This window comes from Lissotriton helveticus, chromosome 5_1, assembly GCF_964261635.1.
Source record: "Lissotriton helveticus chromosome 5_1, aLisHel1.1, whole genome shotgun sequence".
Lineage (NCBI taxonomy): Eukaryota > Metazoa > Chordata > Amphibia > Caudata > Salamandridae > Lissotriton > Lissotriton helveticus.
The window spans coordinates 367,022,015-367,043,311 of NC_136065.1; the positions used below are offsets into that span (position 1 = coordinate 367,022,015).

At 46.8% G+C, this 21,297-nt stretch overlaps 1 protein-coding gene and 1 long non-coding RNA gene across 2 annotated transcripts in view; one reads left to right on the forward strand and one right to left on the reverse strand.

Moving 5' to 3' along the window:
* LOC144753168 (uncharacterized) overlaps positions 1–21,297 on the forward strand; it is a 231,932-nt gene that overhangs the window by 72,618 nt on the left and 138,017 nt on the right. The gene's annotated exons all lie outside the window — the stretch shown is intronic.
* Positions 21,109–21,297, reverse strand: part of LOC144753167 (uncharacterized) — a 334,464-nt gene continuing 334,275 nt past the window's right edge. Inside the window, exon 6 of the mRNA XM_078640935.1 lies at positions 21,109–21,268. Coding sequence (XP_078497061.1) covers positions 21,191–21,268 — 78 coding nt within the window. The 3' untranslated portion in view covers positions 21,109–21,190. The remainder of the gene's footprint in view (positions 21,269–21,297) is intronic.

Below are 21,297 nucleotides of genomic sequence, written 5' to 3' on the forward strand. Positions count from 1 at the left end.
ACTCAAACCAGAAAGCCATTAAGGAACTGCAGGACAAAGTCAGCTTCCTAGAATGCAAGGCAGACGATTTGGAGGGTCGCTCCCGCCGGAGCAACATACGCTTGCTCAACTTACCCAAAGGAGTGGAAGGAACAGACCCCATCCAATACATCGAAACATGGATAAAAACGTTCACCCGAACCGAAGACCTCACGCCGTTTTTCTCAGTGTAGAGAGCGCATAGAGTTCCGGCCCGACATCCGCCCACGGGCTCCCCACCCAGGCCGTTTCTACTAAAACTGTTACACTCATAATATAGAGACACTATCCTGCGGGCGGCCAGACAATCAAAGACACTCAGGGTGGAAGACAAACGCGTGATGGTGTTCCTGGACTACTCCCAAGCAGTGCAACGAAAACGCGGTGAAGCAAACCCTGAGACAGCACCAGATACAGTACGCCCTCCTATTCCCAGCTCGCCTTAAAATCATCCATGAAGGCTCAACACACTTCTTTTCGGATCCGGCGGAAGCGAGACATTGGCTAGACCTCTGCGGCCAGGACCTGCCAGAGCGGGGAGCTACTCCATCACGCACCTCATCCAACAGGCGCAGGCTGCGTTCCAAGAAAGTCACCCTCCAGCAGCTGGATCGCCCGGGGACACCCACCACCAGACATTCCCCAGACCTGGAACAGATTATAGCAGATCGACGTAAGGCCCTGCAGGCGGCAGCGGAGGTCCGGCAGACAGACGTCGATCTGGAGGAGAGCGGTGGCCCCCACATCTTCACATCTGACGACGAGAATCAGAGCGACACCCGCACCTCTAGAGAAGGATCAGCTTCCCCGCCACTGGTGACCCCGCAGACGGCGGACACGCTTATCTGATCGGCGATCAACACAGAAGATGGTAAGACCAAGGCATTCCAACGGGATGGCCAATGGAGGACATCGTAACTCTCCAATACAGATAGATCACAGGTGGGTGATCTATCCCTCCCCACTCAGCTCACAGCCATCAACAACTGGCTGCTAAAGGCATGCAACAGCATTGTTCCCCTTAAGAGAGTGGCTATTAAACGCGCCCACGCTGCCAACAGATGGTTCTCTCCTCTCCTCTCCTTAAGGACAAGAAGTTGGCGGCGCGCAGAGCAGAACGAGCATGGCGACGCACCTACTGTCCCCTTCTTAAAGCAAAGCACTGCCTGGTACTCAATGAATATAAAAGGGACATACTAAAAGCAAAAACTGAGTACTTCTCTGGTAGAATCCTGGCAGCGGAAAATCAATCTAAGGAAATATTCGCCACGGTACACGAGCTCGCTGCCTCCGACAGGGTGATCTCCAAAATCCCTCCGTCTCAATCACTCTGCAATTCCCTTAACTCCTTTTTTATTGAGAAGGTAGCTCTCATTAAGGCCAACATCCCTCCCTCACTCCCGACATCGATCACTGCTCACCCGCTCCCCGCTGCCCCACTTCTCACTCAGCTTCCCCCTTTGACACGAGAAACCCTCCTCCCCTTACTGGCCCGGGTAAAATCGGGTTCACCCCAGGACATCGGCCCGGCTTTTGCCCTAAAAGAGATCTTTTCCAGCTGTTACTCCCCTCCACTCACATTAATTAATCACTCCTTTACAACCGGCATCGTCCCAAACGCCCACAAATCAGCAGTTATCATTCCAATCTTAAAAAAGGCAGGTGCCGATCCATCTCTGCCCGCTAACTATCGTCCCATTTCCCTTCTCCCTTACTTGGCGAAGGTCTCAGAGGCTCATGTTACCAGGACTCTGAGCTCCTTTGTGGAGTCTACTGGCCGCCTTTCTTCTTGTCAGGCAGGTTTGCGTCCGCTGCACTCAACCGAGAAGGTGGTAGTTTCGGTGATGGACAAACTGAGGGAGGGCATTGACATCTGCCTCCCCCAGGCCCTGGTCCTCTTAGATCTGTCCGCCGCGTTCGACACGGTGGATCATGACATTCTTTTGACCCGTGTCGAGGCGGCGGGCATTGGGGGCATGGCCCACGCCTGGCTCCGGTCCTTTCTAACGGACAGGGAGCAGGCTGTCCATCTGGCAGACTTTGCTGCCCCTCCTCGCAGAGTGACATGCGGCGTTCCCCAGGGCTCCTCTTTGTCTCCCTTGTTATTTAATTTATACATCTCACCCCTCATTTTTTCTTTACAGCAGATGGAGGTCTCGGTGTTCAATTACGCCGACGACCTCCAACTTATTTTTAACCTCTCCCACTCTCTCTCCTCTGCCCAGAATTTCCAGAGGGTGATGCTTTTCATCCAAGATTGGATGAACTGCAACCACCTCAAACTAAATCCCGACAAAACCGAACTGGTTTTGACTGGGAGTGGTTGCAGTCCTTGGTCCCCGTCTTTCTGGCCCTACTCACTTGGTCCCCCTCCCCCCCGGTCCCTAAGGTCAAAACCCTGGGCATTTTTATCAATTCCCAGCTCTCTCTTCACACGCAGGTTCACTCAGTGGTGTCCTCCTGTTTCTTTTCCCTTCGCACTATTCGTAAGGTTTCCCGTTTTTTTTCCGTTTCTGCCCTTAAGCTCATCCTCATGGCCATGGTGCTATCGCGCCTTGACTATGGGAATGTGGTCTATAATGGCGCTCCAGACTACCTGATTCACCGGCTTCAACAGATACAAAACCAGGCTGCCCGCCTGATTTACGGACTCCCTAAATTTCACCATGCCACACCTCTGTTGCAATCTTTGCATTGGTTACCGGTGAAGGAGAGGGCTCTTTTCAAGTTGGGCTGCATGACTTATCAGGCTAGGTCAGGGACTGCCCCCGTCTTCCTTTGTGATGTCATATCACCCTACCTTCCGGCCAGAGAGCTCCGCTCCTCTCACCAGGCCCTCTTGACAGTTCCCCGCTTCAGGAAGAAGAGGTCCGGGAGGACGAGATTCGCGGTCCTAGCTCCATCTTTTTGGAATTCCCTCCCTTTTGCCCTCAGAGCTTCTACTTCCTATGTGGAATTCCATAAACATCTCAAGACCTTCCTGTTTTCCAGATCCCTAGCAGTTTAGCCTCCGTCTCTGATTCCACTGGTTCACCGCTGCCCAGCGCCATGAAACCGTCCCGGTATAAGTGCGCTCTATAAATACGTTAAAATTCAAATTCAAATGGCAGCTGCGAGCACACTCACGGAGACACAACGCTGCGGGCAGCCCGACCCCGAGCCTACGACAGCGACGCCACCCCACATCCCGAACCAAACGAACTAGAGACAGTACAAGATGTACGGTTTGGACTTATTGTGCCAAGCAATAGGTCCCCTTAGTTGGGACCGTTTCCCGAACATTGTTCTTCCTTTACCCCCTCTTCCATTCACCCCTAATACCTCGGCGGGAGCATATGACGAATCTTCAAATACCACTATGTGGAGGGAGTGTGCGGGCGGGTATGGCTTTGATCATAGACCATGAGGTGGGGAAGCACCGACTTACACGACATATTACCGCACATGACTAAAATCCCCAACTCAGACATCACATTCATCACGCTAAATGTCAGAGGTCTACACACGGCGAGTAAGCGCTATGCTGTCTATGCTTATCTAAAAAGACAGAAGGCACATATCGCCCTCTTACAAGAGACCCACTTGACGACGACGGAGGTTGGCCGCCTACAAAAAAAGTGGAGGGGCATAGTATGCGCCACAGGGTACTCTGTATTTGCTAGAGGGACATTGATATGGGTTAGGCCGGGCGTCCCATTCAGAGAACAGACCAGGGCGGTGGATAAGGAGGGGCGCTATGCGCTACTGGAGGGGGTGTTGGACGGACAATCGGTTCTGATAGGCAGCATTTACGCCCCTAATGCAGAGCAGAATGTTTTTTGGAACCGCCTCACGACAATACTGGCACACCACACCCATGCCTCCTGGATACTAGGAGGGGATTACAACTGTGTCCTGGACACCACCCTCGATCGCTCCCGCCCCCCCGCCAGCACGCTCACCGCTGTACAAGCAAACGGAATTTTTTAATACCTGGGTGAAACACTGGGCATTGACTGACACATGGAGAGCACTGCACCCTACCACGAAACTGTATTCATTCCATTCCATTCCATTCCACATGACCTCCGAGTACGTCTAGATAGATTCCTTTGCTCTGCAACTCTGCATACTAAAGCACAACACGCAGACTATCTTGAGAGGGTACTTTCCGACCACGACGCCCACGTACTGACACTTCCCATCCGACCGCCATCTTGGGTGGGTTCTGAGGCGAGAGGCACTTCGGGCGCCATCTTGTGTAGGGAAGGGGCTCAGGAGGCGGACTTCCGCATTTTGGTGAGCTTACTTAAGCCACCCTGCTGAGGTCAGTATAGATTTCACAGCTATCGCGCATATTGCAGCAGCGCTTTTAAACTTGTGTGGTGTGGGCTTTTTTAACTCGGCGCTATTGGCATTGCGCTTGTATTTAACCTACCTTAACTTCCTGGACTTTGTCGCTCCTTAGGCCAGGGAACAGTCAGGCTCACTGGCATTATAATTGTACTCCACCCGCATTCGGCGGGATATAGGTAGTAGTAGTGGGTCCGACCGCCATCTTGGGTGGGTTCTGAGGCGAGAGGCACTTCGGGCGCCATCTTGTGTAGGGAAGGGGCTCAGGAGGCGGACTTCCGCTCGGCGTAATATACAAAGGATGGACTCACAGGCGCGCAGCGGGCGCGACGTAGGCGCGCCGGAGGTGCGCCAGAGGTAAGCCCGTTTGCGCCCGTTCGCGCAACGGGCGCGCTTAGGGTCGCTACCTCTGGCCCCTCGCATCCTCAACGCATAGTCTACTCTCGGTCCGATCTATTAGATTGCAGACCAAGTCAAGCGCCCGTTGGTCGGCAGGCTACTATTTCCAAGCCTAGCTTTATCTCATGTGGATTGCTTAATGCCCGCTCTCTTTGTAAGCACCACACTGAGATTGCTCTTCTTATTGAGTCCACGGGGCTTGATGTTTTATTTCTAACGGAAACCTGGACCCGGGAGGACTGCGAGGTCGAGCTGGGCTTGGCCTGTCCCCCAGGCTACAAAATCATCCATACCCCTCGTGTGAAGAACCGGGGTGGTGGGATTGGCTGTATTTTCAGAGAGACGTTAGCTCTCTCCCAACTCAGGATTAGAGAGGTACCAGGCTTCAAGCTGATGGGGTTTGCTTTTATAAGCCATGAGAAGACACGCTGCTCAGGGATCTTGTGCTACCGTCCGCCGGGCAGTGCACCCTCCCTACTCGACTTTATTGATCTGATTTATGATCTTTCGAATACCCACTCGAAGTTGGTGGTTTTAGGAGATTTCAATTTGTGGCCGGGCGGTCCATTGGACAATGCCTTTACTACCCTGTGCCAAGCCTGCAATGATATTCAGCTGCAACAGCTTGTTTGCTCTGCCACTCATCGGAAGGGTCATGCCTTGGATCTGATATTTGCTGACGCTCTACTGGTGACGGTGAATGATATCATCTGCCAGTGCTGGACGGACCACTCACTGGTCATCTTCTCCCTTTATGTGGAGGACTGTGTTTCGGCGGAGGCTGAGACCAGACAGGCCAAGTTGAGCAGGCCCTGGTCACGCCTGTTAAAATCTTTGCCCTTACCAAACCTATTATCGGACAACTTCAGTCTGAGTGACTCGGTGGGGGAGAGCTATACTGGCTTTTGCCGATCCATTTCGAACTCCCTGGATAAGGTGGCACCATTCCGCAGGTCTAGGGGTAGACGGAATCGGGCCTGCCCCTGGTATACGGACGACTTGCGGCAGTTAAAACTGAGCTGTAAACGCGCCGAAAGGGCGTGGAGGAAGCAGTATTCTGACTCGTTGAAGATCATCTTTAAACAGTCGCTGCAGGTATATAAGGAACAGATCAAGGTGGCTAAGGCGTCCTATTTAGAAGCCACCTTGAATCAGGCTTCCAACAAGTCGCAAGCATTGTTTAAAATTGTTAGGGACCTGACCCACCCTTTATGTGCGACTAATAATGTACCTGCGTCGCAGGCCTTATGTGACTCCTTGGCGATTGCCTTCGAAGAAAAGATTGCTAAAATCTTGGAAGGCTTACAGAGTCCAACACCCATTCCCTTTGAGTTGGAAGTGTCGGAGGAGGCATTTAGTCGACCCCAGCCGAATGGCCATGCTCCTAGTTCGGGAGCACCGGTGGTCTCATCCAGTCGACCCCAGCTGAATGGTTTTGCTCTCGGTTTGGGAGCTCCAGACGGCTTGCCCAGTCGACCCCAGCTGAGTGGCACTGCACTCAGTTCGGGAGCTCCGGACGGCTTGCCCAGTCGACCCCAGCTGAGTGGTACTGCCTTTGGTTTGGGAGCGCCGGATGAGTCACCTAGTCGACCCCGAAGGAATGGGCCGATTTCTGGTCTGGGAGCTCCGGCCACTCCGCCCAGTCGACCCCAGCTGAGTGGATGTCCCCACAGTTTGGGAGCTCTGGACGGTGTGCCCAGTCGACCCCAGCTGAGTCGGTTCCCTACCCCCTCCTTTGAGGAGTTTTGTAGAGTGGCACAAATGGTTTCATATGGCTCGCCTCTTGACCCATTGCCACCAAAATTTTGGAAAATATTCCAAGGCGAACTCTTTCAGCCTCTGTATTCCATCTGCCTCCAGTCGTTTGATACAGCAACGGTTCCGGAGTGTTGGAAATTGGCAGTGGTGTCCCCTCTCCTGAAGAAATCCACCTTGGACCCCGCCTGCCTATCCAACTACAGGCCGATTTCCTTGCTCCCCTACCCTATTAAGATCATGGAGAAGCTTGTGACCCGCTCTCTTTCTGGCTTCCTGGAAGATAACACCTGGTTCGATGAGGTACAGTTTGGCTTCCGCCCAGCACACGGGACGGAATCGGCGCTGGTGACCGTGCTTGACAACCTACGTTCGCGGGTCGACAGTGGACGGGCAGCCTTCCTGGTGCTGCTCGACATGTCGGCCGCGTTCGACACGGTCTGCCATCGTACCCTCGTCAGGAGACTGGAAGAGTGCGGGGTCACGGCGGGTGCAAGGGACTGGCTGATCTCTTATCTGAAAGATCGGCAGCAGGTGGTGGCGCTGCCTCCATTCAGCTCGGAGGCACGGAGAGTAGGGCAGGGGGTACCACAGGGCTCGGCCATCAGCCCGATACTCTTCAATCTCTACCTCCGTCCTCTGGTCCAACTAATTAAATCATTTGGTATCTCCGCATGTAACTATGCGGATGATACCCAGTTGGTCTTCTCGCTGGAAGGAAAGGATGTAATTCCGCTGGAGGTCTTTCACCGATGTATGTCGGCCACAGCTGAGTGACTCCGGTCTAATTCTTTGCAGTTTAACAGCACTAAGACCGAGGTGCTGTACTGTTCTACTGACCGGATTCCTCGGGTACTCCCGGAGCATTTTTGGCCCCCAACCTTTCCTGAGACGGTGGCTGCGGCTGAGTCGGCACGAAACTTGGGGGTGATCTTTGGCCCCAACTTGCAGCTAGACATGCACCTGAATAAGACCATCTCCACGTGCATGATGCTGCTTTGTATGCTGCGCAAAGTTCTGCCCCTTCTTCCCGAGCAGGCTAGGCCCGAAGTAGTGCGTGGTACCATCTTGAGTCGTCTTGACTACTGTAACGCGCTACTTCTGGAGGCTCCAAAAACACTGCTGGGGAAGTTGCAGCGGGTACAGAACTTGGCTGCTAAGCTAGCTCTTTCCCGCCCCACTCACAGTTCTTCAACAGCAGCCCTACGAGATCTACACTGGCTGCCAGTGCACCTTCAGGTATGCTACAAAGCAGCCTGTTTAGTATTCAGGGCAGTGCATGGTCAAGGACCGGTTCCACTACAGAACATGTTTGTCTGGTATTCCCCGGCGCGTCCTTTACGCTCCTCTTCGGATCATCTGCTGGTGGTACCGAGATTCCAGAGAGTGCGAATGGGGGGCCGCTTGTTTAGTGTCGCGGCGGCCAAGCTCTGGAACTCGCTTCCACCATCTTTAAGAAGCCAAAGGGACTTCTTTCCGTTTAGAAAAGCCCTGAAAACACACCTCTTCCCCAGGGCTGTCTGAGCAGCGTATGCAGTGATTCTGTTGATTCAAGCGCCAGGATGCCCTTGGGGTGACAGGACTGCGCTATAAAAGTACACCTACATACATACATACATACCCCCCAGTGCCAACATGGAAACTCCCTCGGGAATGCCTCACAGACCAGGCATTCACACACGATCACGGGACACACCTGAAGGAACATTTCACCATAAACGCAGGGACGGCATCCTCCAGGCTTATAGAATGGGACACACATAAAGTGACGGCGAGGGGCCACTGTATACAGCAGGTGGTGGGAGTGCGTAAGATCCTAGAGCGCGCGCTCCAAGACGCAGAATGCGCGTTAGCAACCCTGCTAAAAGCGAACGACCGCGGTGAGGCGGCCCAGGAACAAGTGGCCGAAGCCAAAACAAAGTACGCGGAAACACTGCGGGATTTACGCAAATATAACTTCAGGGCCTATGCAGCCAGGGTACACCGAGAGGGCAACAGGGAGGGAACACTTCTAGCATGGTTAGCCCGGCAGGACCCAGACCTAAAACCCATCACAGAAATCAAAGATCCGAATGGTCGGCTCCAACCCTCCCATCTCGAAATCATGAAAGTATTCCACACATACTATACTCACATATATCAATCAACTAGACAGGAAGACCTCCACGCGATAGACCATTTCTTCCTCACCCTGCCACTCCCCCAGATCTCGCCAGACGTTCAGAAGGACCTGGACCACAAAATAAGACCTGCCGAGATTAAAACAGCGATAGGAACACTAGCCAGAAACAAGGCCACGGGAATGGACGGCTTCCCTCTCGAATACTATCGTACATTTTCGACCCACCTAACCCCACGATTAGCCATTATGTTTGAGGATGCGCTCAAAACAGGGATCTTGCCAAGATCCCTCAAGGAGTCAGTAATCGTTACATTTCTGAAACCACACAGGGACCCCAAGCTCCTGTCGTCCTACAGACCGATCACGTTACTTAATGCGGACTGCAAACTCTTCGGCAAAATGCTAGCAGACAGATATGCCCAGGTCACACCCCAACTGGTCCATCCTGACCAGAGTGGGTTTGTGCCAAACCGAAACACGTCTCACAACCTTCGCAGACTATTCCATATCCAGGACACGACACGCGATCGGTTTCCCAACGCGGCCTGCCTCATATTAGACCTTGAAAAGGCGTTCGACACTCTCCTATGGCCATACCTGTTCGAGGTCCTCAGGAAGAACAACTTCGGCCCGCGCCTGTCAGCATACACCAGGCTCCTGTATACTCAACTCACATCTAGGGTCCGGATGGGGAGTTACATTTCCCCGGAGTTTGCGGTGGAAAGAGGAACCAGACAGGGGTGCCCACTGTCACCCCTCCTGTTCGCCCTTGCGGTGGAACTCCTGGCGGTTCGCCTGCGCCAGGAGGGCGAAGACTGGGGAATTCCCCTGGCACACACGTGGCACTGCGTGTCCCTATATGCGGATGACCTTCTAATATACGTTAGAGATGCTACAAGCGACCTGACCCGCATCTGGACGACGCTGGAGGAATTCGCAAACATTTCGGGCCTTAAGGTCAAATGGGGGAAGTCCTCGCTGTACCCGTTGAGCTCCCGCATGGTGGCCCCATTCGATGCCCAGGTAGGCACCCGTTCACTTGCATGGAATGCAGAGGCTCCACGCTATCTGGGAGTGCAACTGTACCACACCCCTGAGGACCTATACGAGGGGAATCATCATAAAGTCCTAGCCGGACTACGGTCAGCAGTGACCTTTTGGAAAACGCTACCGCTGGCACCTATCGGCCGAGTGGCCCTAGCAAAGATGGTTATGGTCCCCAGACTACTATGCCATTTCGCATATCTCCCAGTGGTTCCACCACGATCGTTCTTCAAAGAACTGAACAGTCCCCTTACGGAGCTGGTATGGGGCGGAGGACGGCGGCGAGTAGCATTGTCTACCCTTTACCTACCCACCACAGAGGGGGGACTGGGAGCACCAGCCTTCAAAGCATACTTCCTGGCGGCCCAACTCCAATGGCTCTCCTACTGGACGGCGGGGTGTCACATGGGAGAGACCATTACTGCCGACGATCTTATGTCACAAGCAGCGCTCTATCGAATGCTGCTACCGTGCACTAAACCTATACGGACGCGCCCCCTGCAAATGTCCATCGCCGGCACCTGCATGATGCGCATCCACCGTATTCCCACGACAAGACACATATTACACACAGGGAGCACTTCGAGTCTGGACAGAACTATCAGTCACAGAGGTGGAGGCATTGTTTGAAGAGGGACAGCTCAAAACATTCGATCAGATGATGGAGCAATATGACCCCCCCCCCCCCCGGGCAATTCTTACTCCATAGACAATTAATAGATAGCAGTCGTAGGCACTGGAATCCGGACACAGGGGAGCCCGCGACGCACCCAGTGATACACGCGATCTTACACATGGGAGTGGGACGACACCTGATGACTTGGCTCTATAAGGCGATACGTACTCTGCTTCTCCCTTCCCTCCAACCCTTACGCCAGAGGTGGGAGACGGATATTGGCAGGGTGGTCCACGACAAAGAATGGAGCACCGCCCTGGAATACCCCAAAAAAGTATCCAGAAACGCCAGATTCCGTAACATACAATTCAACGTCCTCCATCGAGCCTACCTCACGCCGCACCGCCTACAGCGCTTCTTTCCCGATACACACTTCAAGTGCCCCCGATGTCACCTCCCGGGAGCGGACTTCAGACATATGTTCTGGGACTGCCCCACACTCCAAGGATTCTGGAGCACAGTACATCGAGTCCTTGAAGAGGTTACTGCCATCACAACCATGTCCACATGGGAAGCATGCGCCCTCGGGATTTTCCGCAGGCGGAAGACCGAGAAAGTACAGTATCGCTTCCTCTCACTAGCTATTCTTTTGGCAAAACGGGGGATAGCTATGCATTGGAGGTCCCCCACGGGACCACCAGCGGCAGCGTGGGTAGGCGCGGTGCACAAGTGGGGCAAGGCAGAGGAGTTGCTCCGGGAGGAGGAGGTGAGGGGTCACCGCAAACCCCCATATCCCTAGAATGGACCCAGCTACTGTACAAATTTACACAGGTAACACGCCCACCAGGGTCGCCTACGGCCTCGCAGACCCAGACACGAATAGCCACACCAGTAGCCGCACCTCAATGATACAGCCACGAATGCTACCCACACATCGACAGACAGCGCGCTCCGCAACCCTAGCGACCTGACTCGCAACACCCACTCCACGCACAATATTATATCACGCGCCCCAGTAGCGCCGACACACCGCTCCGGTAACCAGAAAGTGAGCAACCCAATATACCCTTGAGGGTTTGGGCAATAGATATGGAAAAGTCAATGAACCTTCAAGGGTTTTAATTAAACTTACAATTGTGCAAATGATTCCAAAGTTAAAAATTGTACGGCCTTACACACTTGATACCGCTAATGCACAGAATGTGACAGCAAATATTAGATTTGTTTAAGCCTGTCACCAAACGGTGATCCTCATGAAAGGAGAAGAGCAACAAAGGGTGTATATGAAAAAATGCTTGTATTTAATACTTCCAGTTCATAATAAAAAAGGGTACATGATAGATAAACAATGTTAAAAGAGGTACATTTCAAATGAATCGGTCTAGAGAAGCCTCTTTACAACATTTGCTGACGCTTTCCTACCTATTTACAATCTACTCAGTTATCCGGTACGTAAAGCGAATGTCGACGTTTCGGTCTCTATTCTTGTGTTTCTGAGACCATCCTCAGGACATAAAAATCATATCTTGGGGAACCCTAAAAATAACAGAATTGTCATTAAAAAACATTCTCTGATCCCTACAGTAGGGTTTAAGCAATCTATGTATATAACACCCTGGCTCTTTACAACTTTTAACAAAACAGAGAAAAACAATGTCTATGCTTTCACATGCCTAAATGTGGCCTTGATATTCACACGTCCCAGTACTCTAAGTACAATTCAGTGGGATCCAATTAAATTTATTACTATTGTCCGAGGCATATAGTTACATCTAACTTATTGTTGTTATTTGACTATCATTACGTCTTGTCTGATCGTTCCATGTATATCAGCATACCACAATTATACACATGACTAAAAGAGATCATGCAATACCTTGGATAATTGGAACAGCTTGATGAACAAACTGTCTTTTGCTTGTTAGATCGATACAAACTGTAAAACATAGAACAAGCAACCCATAGTTTATTTATACATTTACTCATTTTTTATTTCCCTTTTTTATATTATTACGAATTCATTTACCCTTAGAATTCTAGGGCTTGGATTAGTAAGAGCTATGTCTATACTGCATCATGCACTAGGGGCATTCCTAGTGCGGTTCAATCGATTTAAGCAAAAAAGGGGGGGGGGAGAATATATCATTCTGGTCATTCTGGGGCAAAACCACTCATGCGGATCTTTACCTTAAACCAGAAGAAAATCTGGACGATGGAACAATCAAGAGATGGCGCAAGTCGATACAATTGTAGTTGTTTTCAAACGTCACCTGCATCTCAACAATTGAGGAAAACACGGAATTAATTTATGCGACTACATTAGTTGTGTATCAGAACTCTTTTGGCCGAACTTGGTCAAACATAGAGGGTGTGCTTTAAATTTGGATACATCCTCCGCCTGTCTAATATATGTACCTGTTACGTTATCTTTGTTTGTCCGACGTTGTAAATATCCTCGAGGGACCGGGCCAGATAAATTTCTGCAAGAGGGATATACGTGTCAGTATTTGTTTCTGAACAGAGACAAATCAATTTCCTATGCTAAATTGGTAACAACTTGTACCTGTCACACACGGACTCGTCACAGAGAGTCTTCCGCTATTTCATTTTGCTGCAAAAACGGGCGGCCGGGCTGTACACGGACAAAAAACGGAAGGAGCCCATTACAAATCTATTAGGGCAGTGACATTTAAAAAGTTAACATTCAAAGTTGCCTTACTTATACTAACATTGTATGTGGCCACTTATTTAGGATGTTGTGAATGCCATTGTCTAATCGCAGCAAGGCTTGATTTTATGTAGGATGCAGGATTAGTACATACCTAAAGGATTCTAAAGGCGTTAACCAACGTCCTCTCTTCGTAAAAAATTGACTGGCAGCCGATAGGGTCTGTCAATATCTCTCAATATAACGGAGACCCACCAAAGGACAAATTAATAATGGGTTCAAGGTTCAAATTTGAAAAGACTTAAAGTTAATTCTAACTGACATGAGTGTTGCATCTCATACCTAGTTCCAATACGTCAGCGAAATTCTCGCGGTACTTCACGATCAGCACAAATGCAGAGACCATGTTTCTTTCGAAAGTGTTTTGAAAGGGGCTTTGTTTGGAGGTAGAAACAGGACTGACAATTGTCAGATCACGCCATCCGGTATATAGTAATTTGGCGGCCATCTTGTAGTGGACAATATTGATGGACACCCAGCTTAATAATTTCAAAAAGGCGTAAATTTACCTTTTCTCAGATAATATTTCTCTATAATAACGGGGAGGGATTTTACAATTTCTATTTCCAGTTTGTTAATGATACTGATATCTAATAAACTCGGCATCAGAAAAATCACCGCAAGTAAGCTCACCTAACCAATCGAATTTGCGTCTTTGAAATGCCGTGGTGGAGATGTTTACAATCTCTTCAATCGAAGAGTGATACCCTGCAGTTGCCTGAGGTGCTGTCACTACCATACCTAGCAATCCAAAAATAGGAACTTGCTAGCATCATGTCACAGATTAATCTAGTCACATTTATTTCTCATGTATGTTGAACCTATCAGAGTGAATGAAATTATTCTCAGTGACTGTAAATTATGAATTTCAAAAAAGAAGTTCCCAATCTATAGCAGTACTAAAAGGCAGGTGAAAATCAGCAATACTGTACAGGCTTATTCTTCGACTGTCTTTTACATACAGAATAGTTTTTCTGTTGACTAAAAGTTTAAGAGTAATAATTTACATGCAATATTACATATTTCTGTGGGTAGAGCGGTGGATACCACCATGTTACATACTGTGCAAACTTATTATATGATTATCTTTATCACATACACAAAAGTTTTTCATTAACCAAGAATTTGAAGATAGTACTTTACATGCAAAATTACATCATTACTCTGAGTAGAATAAAACAGGCCACCATGTTATATACTTTCCTCCTGTTTACCGTACATATGTCAAAATACACATGTGCTACAGCCTAGCATATGTCACAAAAACATTTATCTCTACATACATCGAAAATCTGTTGTAATATGCTAATATCAAGATGCAATGTTAAATCTTAATTGCAGGTGTTAACTGGTCAAGAACCAGGAGGGATATTTTTGATTTGTTTGCTCTTTGGTTAAAGTGGAATTAGTATATTTGTGACTTATTAATTAATTTCGATGTATGTAGAGATAAATGTTTTTGTGACATATGCTAGGCTGAGGCACATGTGTATTTTGACATATGTACGTTAAACAGGAGGAAAGTATATAACATGGTGGCCTGTTTTATTCTACTCAGAGTAATGATGTAATTTTGCATGTAAACTACTATCTTCAAATTCTTGGTTAATGAAAAACTTTTGTGTATATGATAAAGATAATCATATAATAAGTTTGCACAGTATGTAAAAGACAGTCGAAGAATAAGCCTGTACAGTATTGCTGATTTCCACCTGACTTTTAGTACTGCTATAGATTGGGAACTTCTTTTTTTAAATTCATAATTTACAGTCACTGAGAATAATTTCATTCACTGTGATAAGTTCAACATACATGAGAAATAAATGTGACTAGATTAATCTGCTGTGACATGATGCTAGCAAGTTCCTATTTTTGGATTGCTAGGTATGGTAGTGACAGCACCTCAGGCAACTGCAGGGTATTACTCTTCGATTGAAGAGATTGTAAACATCTCCACCACGGCATTGCAAAGACGCAAATTCGATTGGTTAGGTGAGCTTACTTGCGGTGATTTTTCCGAAGCCGAGTTTATTAGATATCGGTATCATTAACAAACTGGAAATAGAAATTGTAAAATCCCTCCCCGTTATTATAGAGTAATATTATCTGAGAAAAGGTAAATTTACGCCTTTTTGAAATTATTAAGCTGGGTGTCCATCAATTTTGTCCACTACAAGATGGCCGCCAAATTACTATATACCGGATGGCGTGATCTGACAATTGTCAGTCCTGTTTCTACCTCCAAACAAAGCCCCTTTAAAAACGCTTTCGAAAGCGAACATAGTCTCTGCATTTGTGCTGATCGTGAAGTACCGCGAGAATTTCGCTGACGTATTGGAACTAGGTATGAGATGCAACACTCATGTCAGTTAGAATTAACTTTAAGTCTTTTCAAATTTGAACCTTGAACCCATTATTAATTTGTCCTTTGGTGGGTCTCTGTTATATTGAGAGATATTGACAGACCCTATCGGCTGCCAGTCAATTTTTTACGAAGAGGGGACGTTGGTTAACGCCTTTAGAATCCTTTAGGTATGTACTAATCCTGCATCCTACATAAAATCAAGCCTTGCTGCGATTAGACAATGGCATTCACAACATCCTAAGTAAGTGGCCACATACAATGTTAGTATAAGTAAGGCAACTTTGAATGTTAACTTTTTAAATGTCACTGCCCTAATAGATTTTTAATGGGCTCCTTCCGTTTTTTGTCCGTGTACAGCCCGGCCGCCCGTTTTTGAAGCAAAATGAAATAGCGGAAGACTCTCTGTGACGAGTCCGTGTGTGACAGGTACAAGTTGTTACCAATTTAGCATAGGAAATTGATTTGTCTCTGTTCAGAAACGAATACTGACAGGTATATCCCTCTTGCAGAAATGTATCTGGCCCGGTCCCTTGAGGATAATTACAACGTCGGGCTAACAAAGATAACGTAACAGGTACATATATTAGACAGGCGGAGGATGTATCCAAATTTAAAGCACACCCTCTATGTTTGACCAAGTTCGGCCAAAAGAGTTCTGATACACAACTAATGTAGTCGCATAAATTAATTCCGTGTTTTCCTCAATTGTTGAGATGCAGGTGACGTTTGAAAACAACTACAATTGTATCGACTTGCGCCATCTCTTTATTGTTCCATCGTCCAGATTTTCTTCTGGTTTAAGGTTAAGATCCGCATGAGTGGTTTTGCCCCAGAATGACCAGAATGATATATTCCCCCCCCCCTTTTTTGCTTAAATCGATTGAACCGCACTAGGAATGCCCTTAGTGCATGCTGCAGTATAGACATAGCTCTTACTAATCCAAGCCCTAGATTTCTAAGGGTAAATGAATTCGTAATAATATAAAAAAAAAGTGAAATAAAAAATGAGTAAATCGATAAATAAACTATGGGTTGATTGTTCTATGTTTTACTGTTTGTATCGATCTAACAAGCAAAAGACCGTTTGTTCATCAAGCTGTTCCAATTATCCAAGGTATTGCATGATCTCTTTTAGTCATGTGTATAATTGTGGTATGCTGATATACATGGAACGATCAGACAAGACGTAATGATAGTCAAATAACAACAATAAGTTAGATGTAACTATATGCATCGGACAATAGTAATGAATTTAATTGGATCCCACTGAATTATACTTAGAGTACTGGGACAGTGTGAATATCAAGGCCACATTGAGACATGTGAAAGCATAGACATTGTTTTTCTCTGTTTTGTTAAAAGTTGTAAAGAGCCAGGGTGTTATATATATAGATTGCTTAAACCCTACTGTAGGGATCAGAGAATGTTTTTTAATGACAATTCTGTTATTTTCAGGGTTCCCCAAGATATGATTTTTATGTCCTGAGGATGGTCTCAGAAACACAAGAATAGAGACCGAAACGTCGACATTCGCTTTACCTACCGGATAACCGAGTAGATTGTAAATAGGTAGGAAAGCGTCAGCAAATGTTGTAAAGAGGCTTCTCTAGATCGATTCATTTGAAATGTACCTCTTATAACATTGTTTAGATATCATGTACCCTTTTTTATTATGAACTGGAAGTATTAAATACAAGCATTTTTTCATATACACCCTTTGTTGCTCTTCTCCTTCCATGAGGATCACCGTTTGGTGACAGGCTTAAACAAATCTAATATTTGCTGTCACATTCTGTGCATTAGATGTATCAAGTGTGTAAGGCCGTACAATTTTTAACTTTGCAATCATTTGTAAAATTGTAAGTTTAATTAAAACCCTTGAAGGTTCATTGACTTTTCTGACACACCGCTCCAGCGCAGCGACTCGCCATCCGCTCCCCCTCTAGCCTTCCCCCCCTCACCTCACCAAGTTTACCACCAAAGGTTTTTTTTTCTTTTCTTCTTTCTGAAAGAGTTGGAAAGTTCAGTGTGGAGGGAGTATCCCCCACCACCACAGATGCATTGGGAAGACCTATAGATGACGATGTCACGTTAACACATGAGGCTGTGGACCGCGTCGACTCTATCGGCGCTCCCTGTGACGACCACATACCAGTTGCTACACCATGAGGTCACTACCATCCCGTGAATAGCAGACCACTAACCACGGGGAGTCTTAGCTTTGCTCAGGGGTCAACAGCCGACCCTGTAGGGGACAATGAGGTAAACGCTAATAGTTCACGCGGTTAGGTGTGATCGATGGACTCAAGACCGTCGAAGGGGGCCGAACACTGAACGCTCTCCTTGGAACAATGTACCTATGGTTATGTATTACTGTACCGTATATTCATTGCTATGTTGGTTGTCAAATGCAATTAAAACCCAATAAACAAATTTACACAAAAACAAACAATGATGTTTTATAAGAGAAAACAACATTGAGGTAATGTGAGCCTATCAAATGCCATACTCTGACTCAGTTTATAGTGTCTTTATAGACTGTTAGTAGCTTGTTAGTCCTTCCCACAATGCACAAATCATAGTTTGGAATGCCTGTGCTCCAGCACAGTGATTCTTAACACTTTTGACTTCTGTGTATCCCCACTTTATGATTTCTGGAAACCAGGGCCCTTCCACAGAGTCCTTGTTGCAAGGCAGGGACTCTCACTAAGCACTTTCGATGATGTGAACCACAAAACAATTCACAAAATATAGACACAAGCATTCATCAAGCAAATGATGAAATATGTTATTTGATTCACAAGCAGCTATTTAAAAAAAACAATTTTAATGAGGTTTGCCCTTTTATAAATTCAATTGATACCACTCATAGTTCATACTATATTCTGTTTGATGCATTTGCACTACTCCCACAAATCAATCTCAGGATACTAACAATTTTTAGCCTACAATTTCAAATGCCTTCACATGTACATCATTGTTTACATGTTACATTTTTTATATTTACTTCTTTGTTTATATGCACTTGATTAACCTCTTAATATTATTTACTTTTCTATGCAGTCTCAGACCCTCTGAGAAGAGTTCATGGACCCCAGTGGTCCCCTGACCACAGTTTAAGAGCCACTAGTCTAGCAAATTTGTTAGCCATGTTATAGCATGTTGGTTTTTTTAATCGTTTGCAATATTACAGGAGACATGGTCGTGGGGAAGCCTTTCATATTTTAATCCTTAAATCTGCTCTGCAATTCACCAGAATTGTGGTTGTCCATCAGGTTGATAAGCCATCTTGTTATCAACTCATGTTAAATGAAGATGTTGCTTGCCTGTTACCTGTGATTGTATTTTAGCATGTTTGTTGAAATTTTACTAGGATAGTACGGTATCTCAGGCTGTGATTTTTATAAACCTATAGTTCACAATCTTCAAGGATTTTGACCACCAAGTCATAAAGCTTGAAAAATGTTATAATGGACCAGAGGAGTAAAAACACTCTTAATTCTCCTATGTAAGAAATTAGGTTGTTGGTTGAGATGGGAGGAAGGCTCACTCCAGCAACATAACAATCCTTGTCAGGGTGAACCACAAAAGTTACCAAGTTAACATGTGATGACTCGTCAGGTAGCTTGACATAAAGCAGCCAGACTTAATTTAGAGGTAATCTGTAAAGTATTTATGCAGCACTCAAACAGTAATAAGGCAAAAACCAACCCAAGAAAAATTCCAACAACTTAAAGCAAAATGTAGTACGTAGTAATTAATAACATGATGCCAGGAAGACAAAAATCCAATCAGTAGAATCGGAGGTATGAGCTTTTAAAGTTTTAGGTAAAAATTGTACCAAGAAGCACAAAGCGCCAGCTGCAGTTATCAGGTTCCCCGGGACCAGAATAAAATCACAACTTCACGCTGATCACAAGGGAGAGCAGGCTGGGTTAAGGACTGAGTTTGTCCTGCTGGGAATTGTACTTGTATCCTCTGATGCGAGGTCTACATGGTGTCTCAGCCCGCTAGGGATTGTACCTTACAACCTTGATGTGAAATCTGCCTGGCCTTTCGGCTATCTTTGTTTGTTCCAATGGAGCTTTCAGCTGGGTGGCGAGGATGATCTGATGAAGACTTCAGTAGGAACTGTACGGCTCTGCAGGGCTCGTCGTAGCTCTGCATTGGATCTGGTGTCACTTTTGTGCAAACTCTCCAGAGCATGGCTCTACAAGGCTTCACATTACTCCTCGTCGGATCCGACAAAGCCATTGTTTCAGAGCTGCACAGCTATTCTGTTCCCTAAGTTGCTTCGGGGCGGATCTGATGGAACCTTCATCATGGCAGGGAGGAATGTTCACTGCCAGCCAAGAGATCAGGACCCCAGGAGCACCTCTTCGGGTTTAGGGCTCACTCCTGCAGGGGCCAGCAGCATGGTTCAGGTGATGCTGGACAGTTGCAGGGCAGGCCTCTGGAAGCTTGTTGTGTCCCTGTAACTCAAGAGGAGGTCAGTCAACCGACTCTTGGAGTCACTCTGAGTAGCCTGGAATATAGACACGCAGGTCCAATCTTCCTTCTTTAGACAGCAAGGCTGTCTGTCAAAAAGCTGGGCATTTCTTCTAGCAGCTGGGCAGTCCTAAATGTTCCACTGTTCCAGGAGTGTTTTGAGAAGTGCGTCTGAAGGTCTCTTTTGTATACCTGATTCCAGCCTTTGTGAGGGGACCCATCTTCCCGACATACCCCCAAAACTAGTTCTGGTCAGTCACCCCCCCACCTCCCTCCGGTCCTGTCTCCAAACTGTTTATGATGACAAAGGGAAGGACAGACCTGGCATAATTTTCCTTTGTGTGGTCTGTGAGCAAGGTCCTTTAAAATTTAATTAGGGGATGGCACAGCTCATCCTCAGTCAACCTGCCAAGAAGACTGAATCCCAGCTATACCCAGTTCTTGTTGTTCACTGTCTGGGCCCAACACACATGCTTGATGGAAACATTAACAGCCCCTGTCAGTTGAAAACTCAGAAATTTTGAGCAGGAGGATGCTAACCAAAAGTGGTGTTTTCAGAGCAGTAAGTTAAAATCCGGCTTTCTCACTAAAGAGGATTTTAAATTATAGTACATTTGAGTGTAAACATAATTTCCCTACTGGCTCCCCATCTGAAGTTCGCACTTATTAATGGAAAAAAGGTAACCCAGTTTTGGCCTATGGGAGAGATAGGCCTTGCAACAGTGAAAAATGACTCTAGATGTACCTGTCAGTACATGTAAAACATAAACATACATGTCCTGCTTTTTAAATACCATGGACCCTGCCCTCCAACCCTTTAGGGTCTACCTTACGGGTAACTTATAAGTATTAGAAAGGAAAGTTTAGGCCTGGCAGAAGGTTTATATTGGTCAAAAAACAGGAAGTGTAAGTACTGCACACCTTGAATATAAAATGAAAATCTACAATATTGAAACTATATCTACAAGAGAAAGTTCTCTAGGTAAACTGCTAATTGTGTGCTATCCGGTACTTATGGGCTGCCTGTCCCATATGTAACATAACAATAAAAAACAACAAGCGGTTAGCTTGCATAACTCAGGTGCACTACTAGAGGAAATATTATTTTATCTTTATCAGATATAAACCAAAACTAACACAGTTGAACACAATATCAAAGTAACACAAACAATAATTCAGCACTGTCGTTTTGAAAATATTCTTTCGTTTTCAAGATTAACAAAAACAGTAGTTACGTTCCATTGCATGAAAAACTAATTTATGAAAACAATGTTTTGGTGAGAGATGTACACAAAACAAGTGTAAAGTATATTACACATCACATCATCTTAATGTCAGTTCCACTTGATGGTACAATGCCCTATACATTTCGGGACACCCACATCCGTTCTTCAGGGGCCACTGTAATACAGAAAGAAATAACAATGACA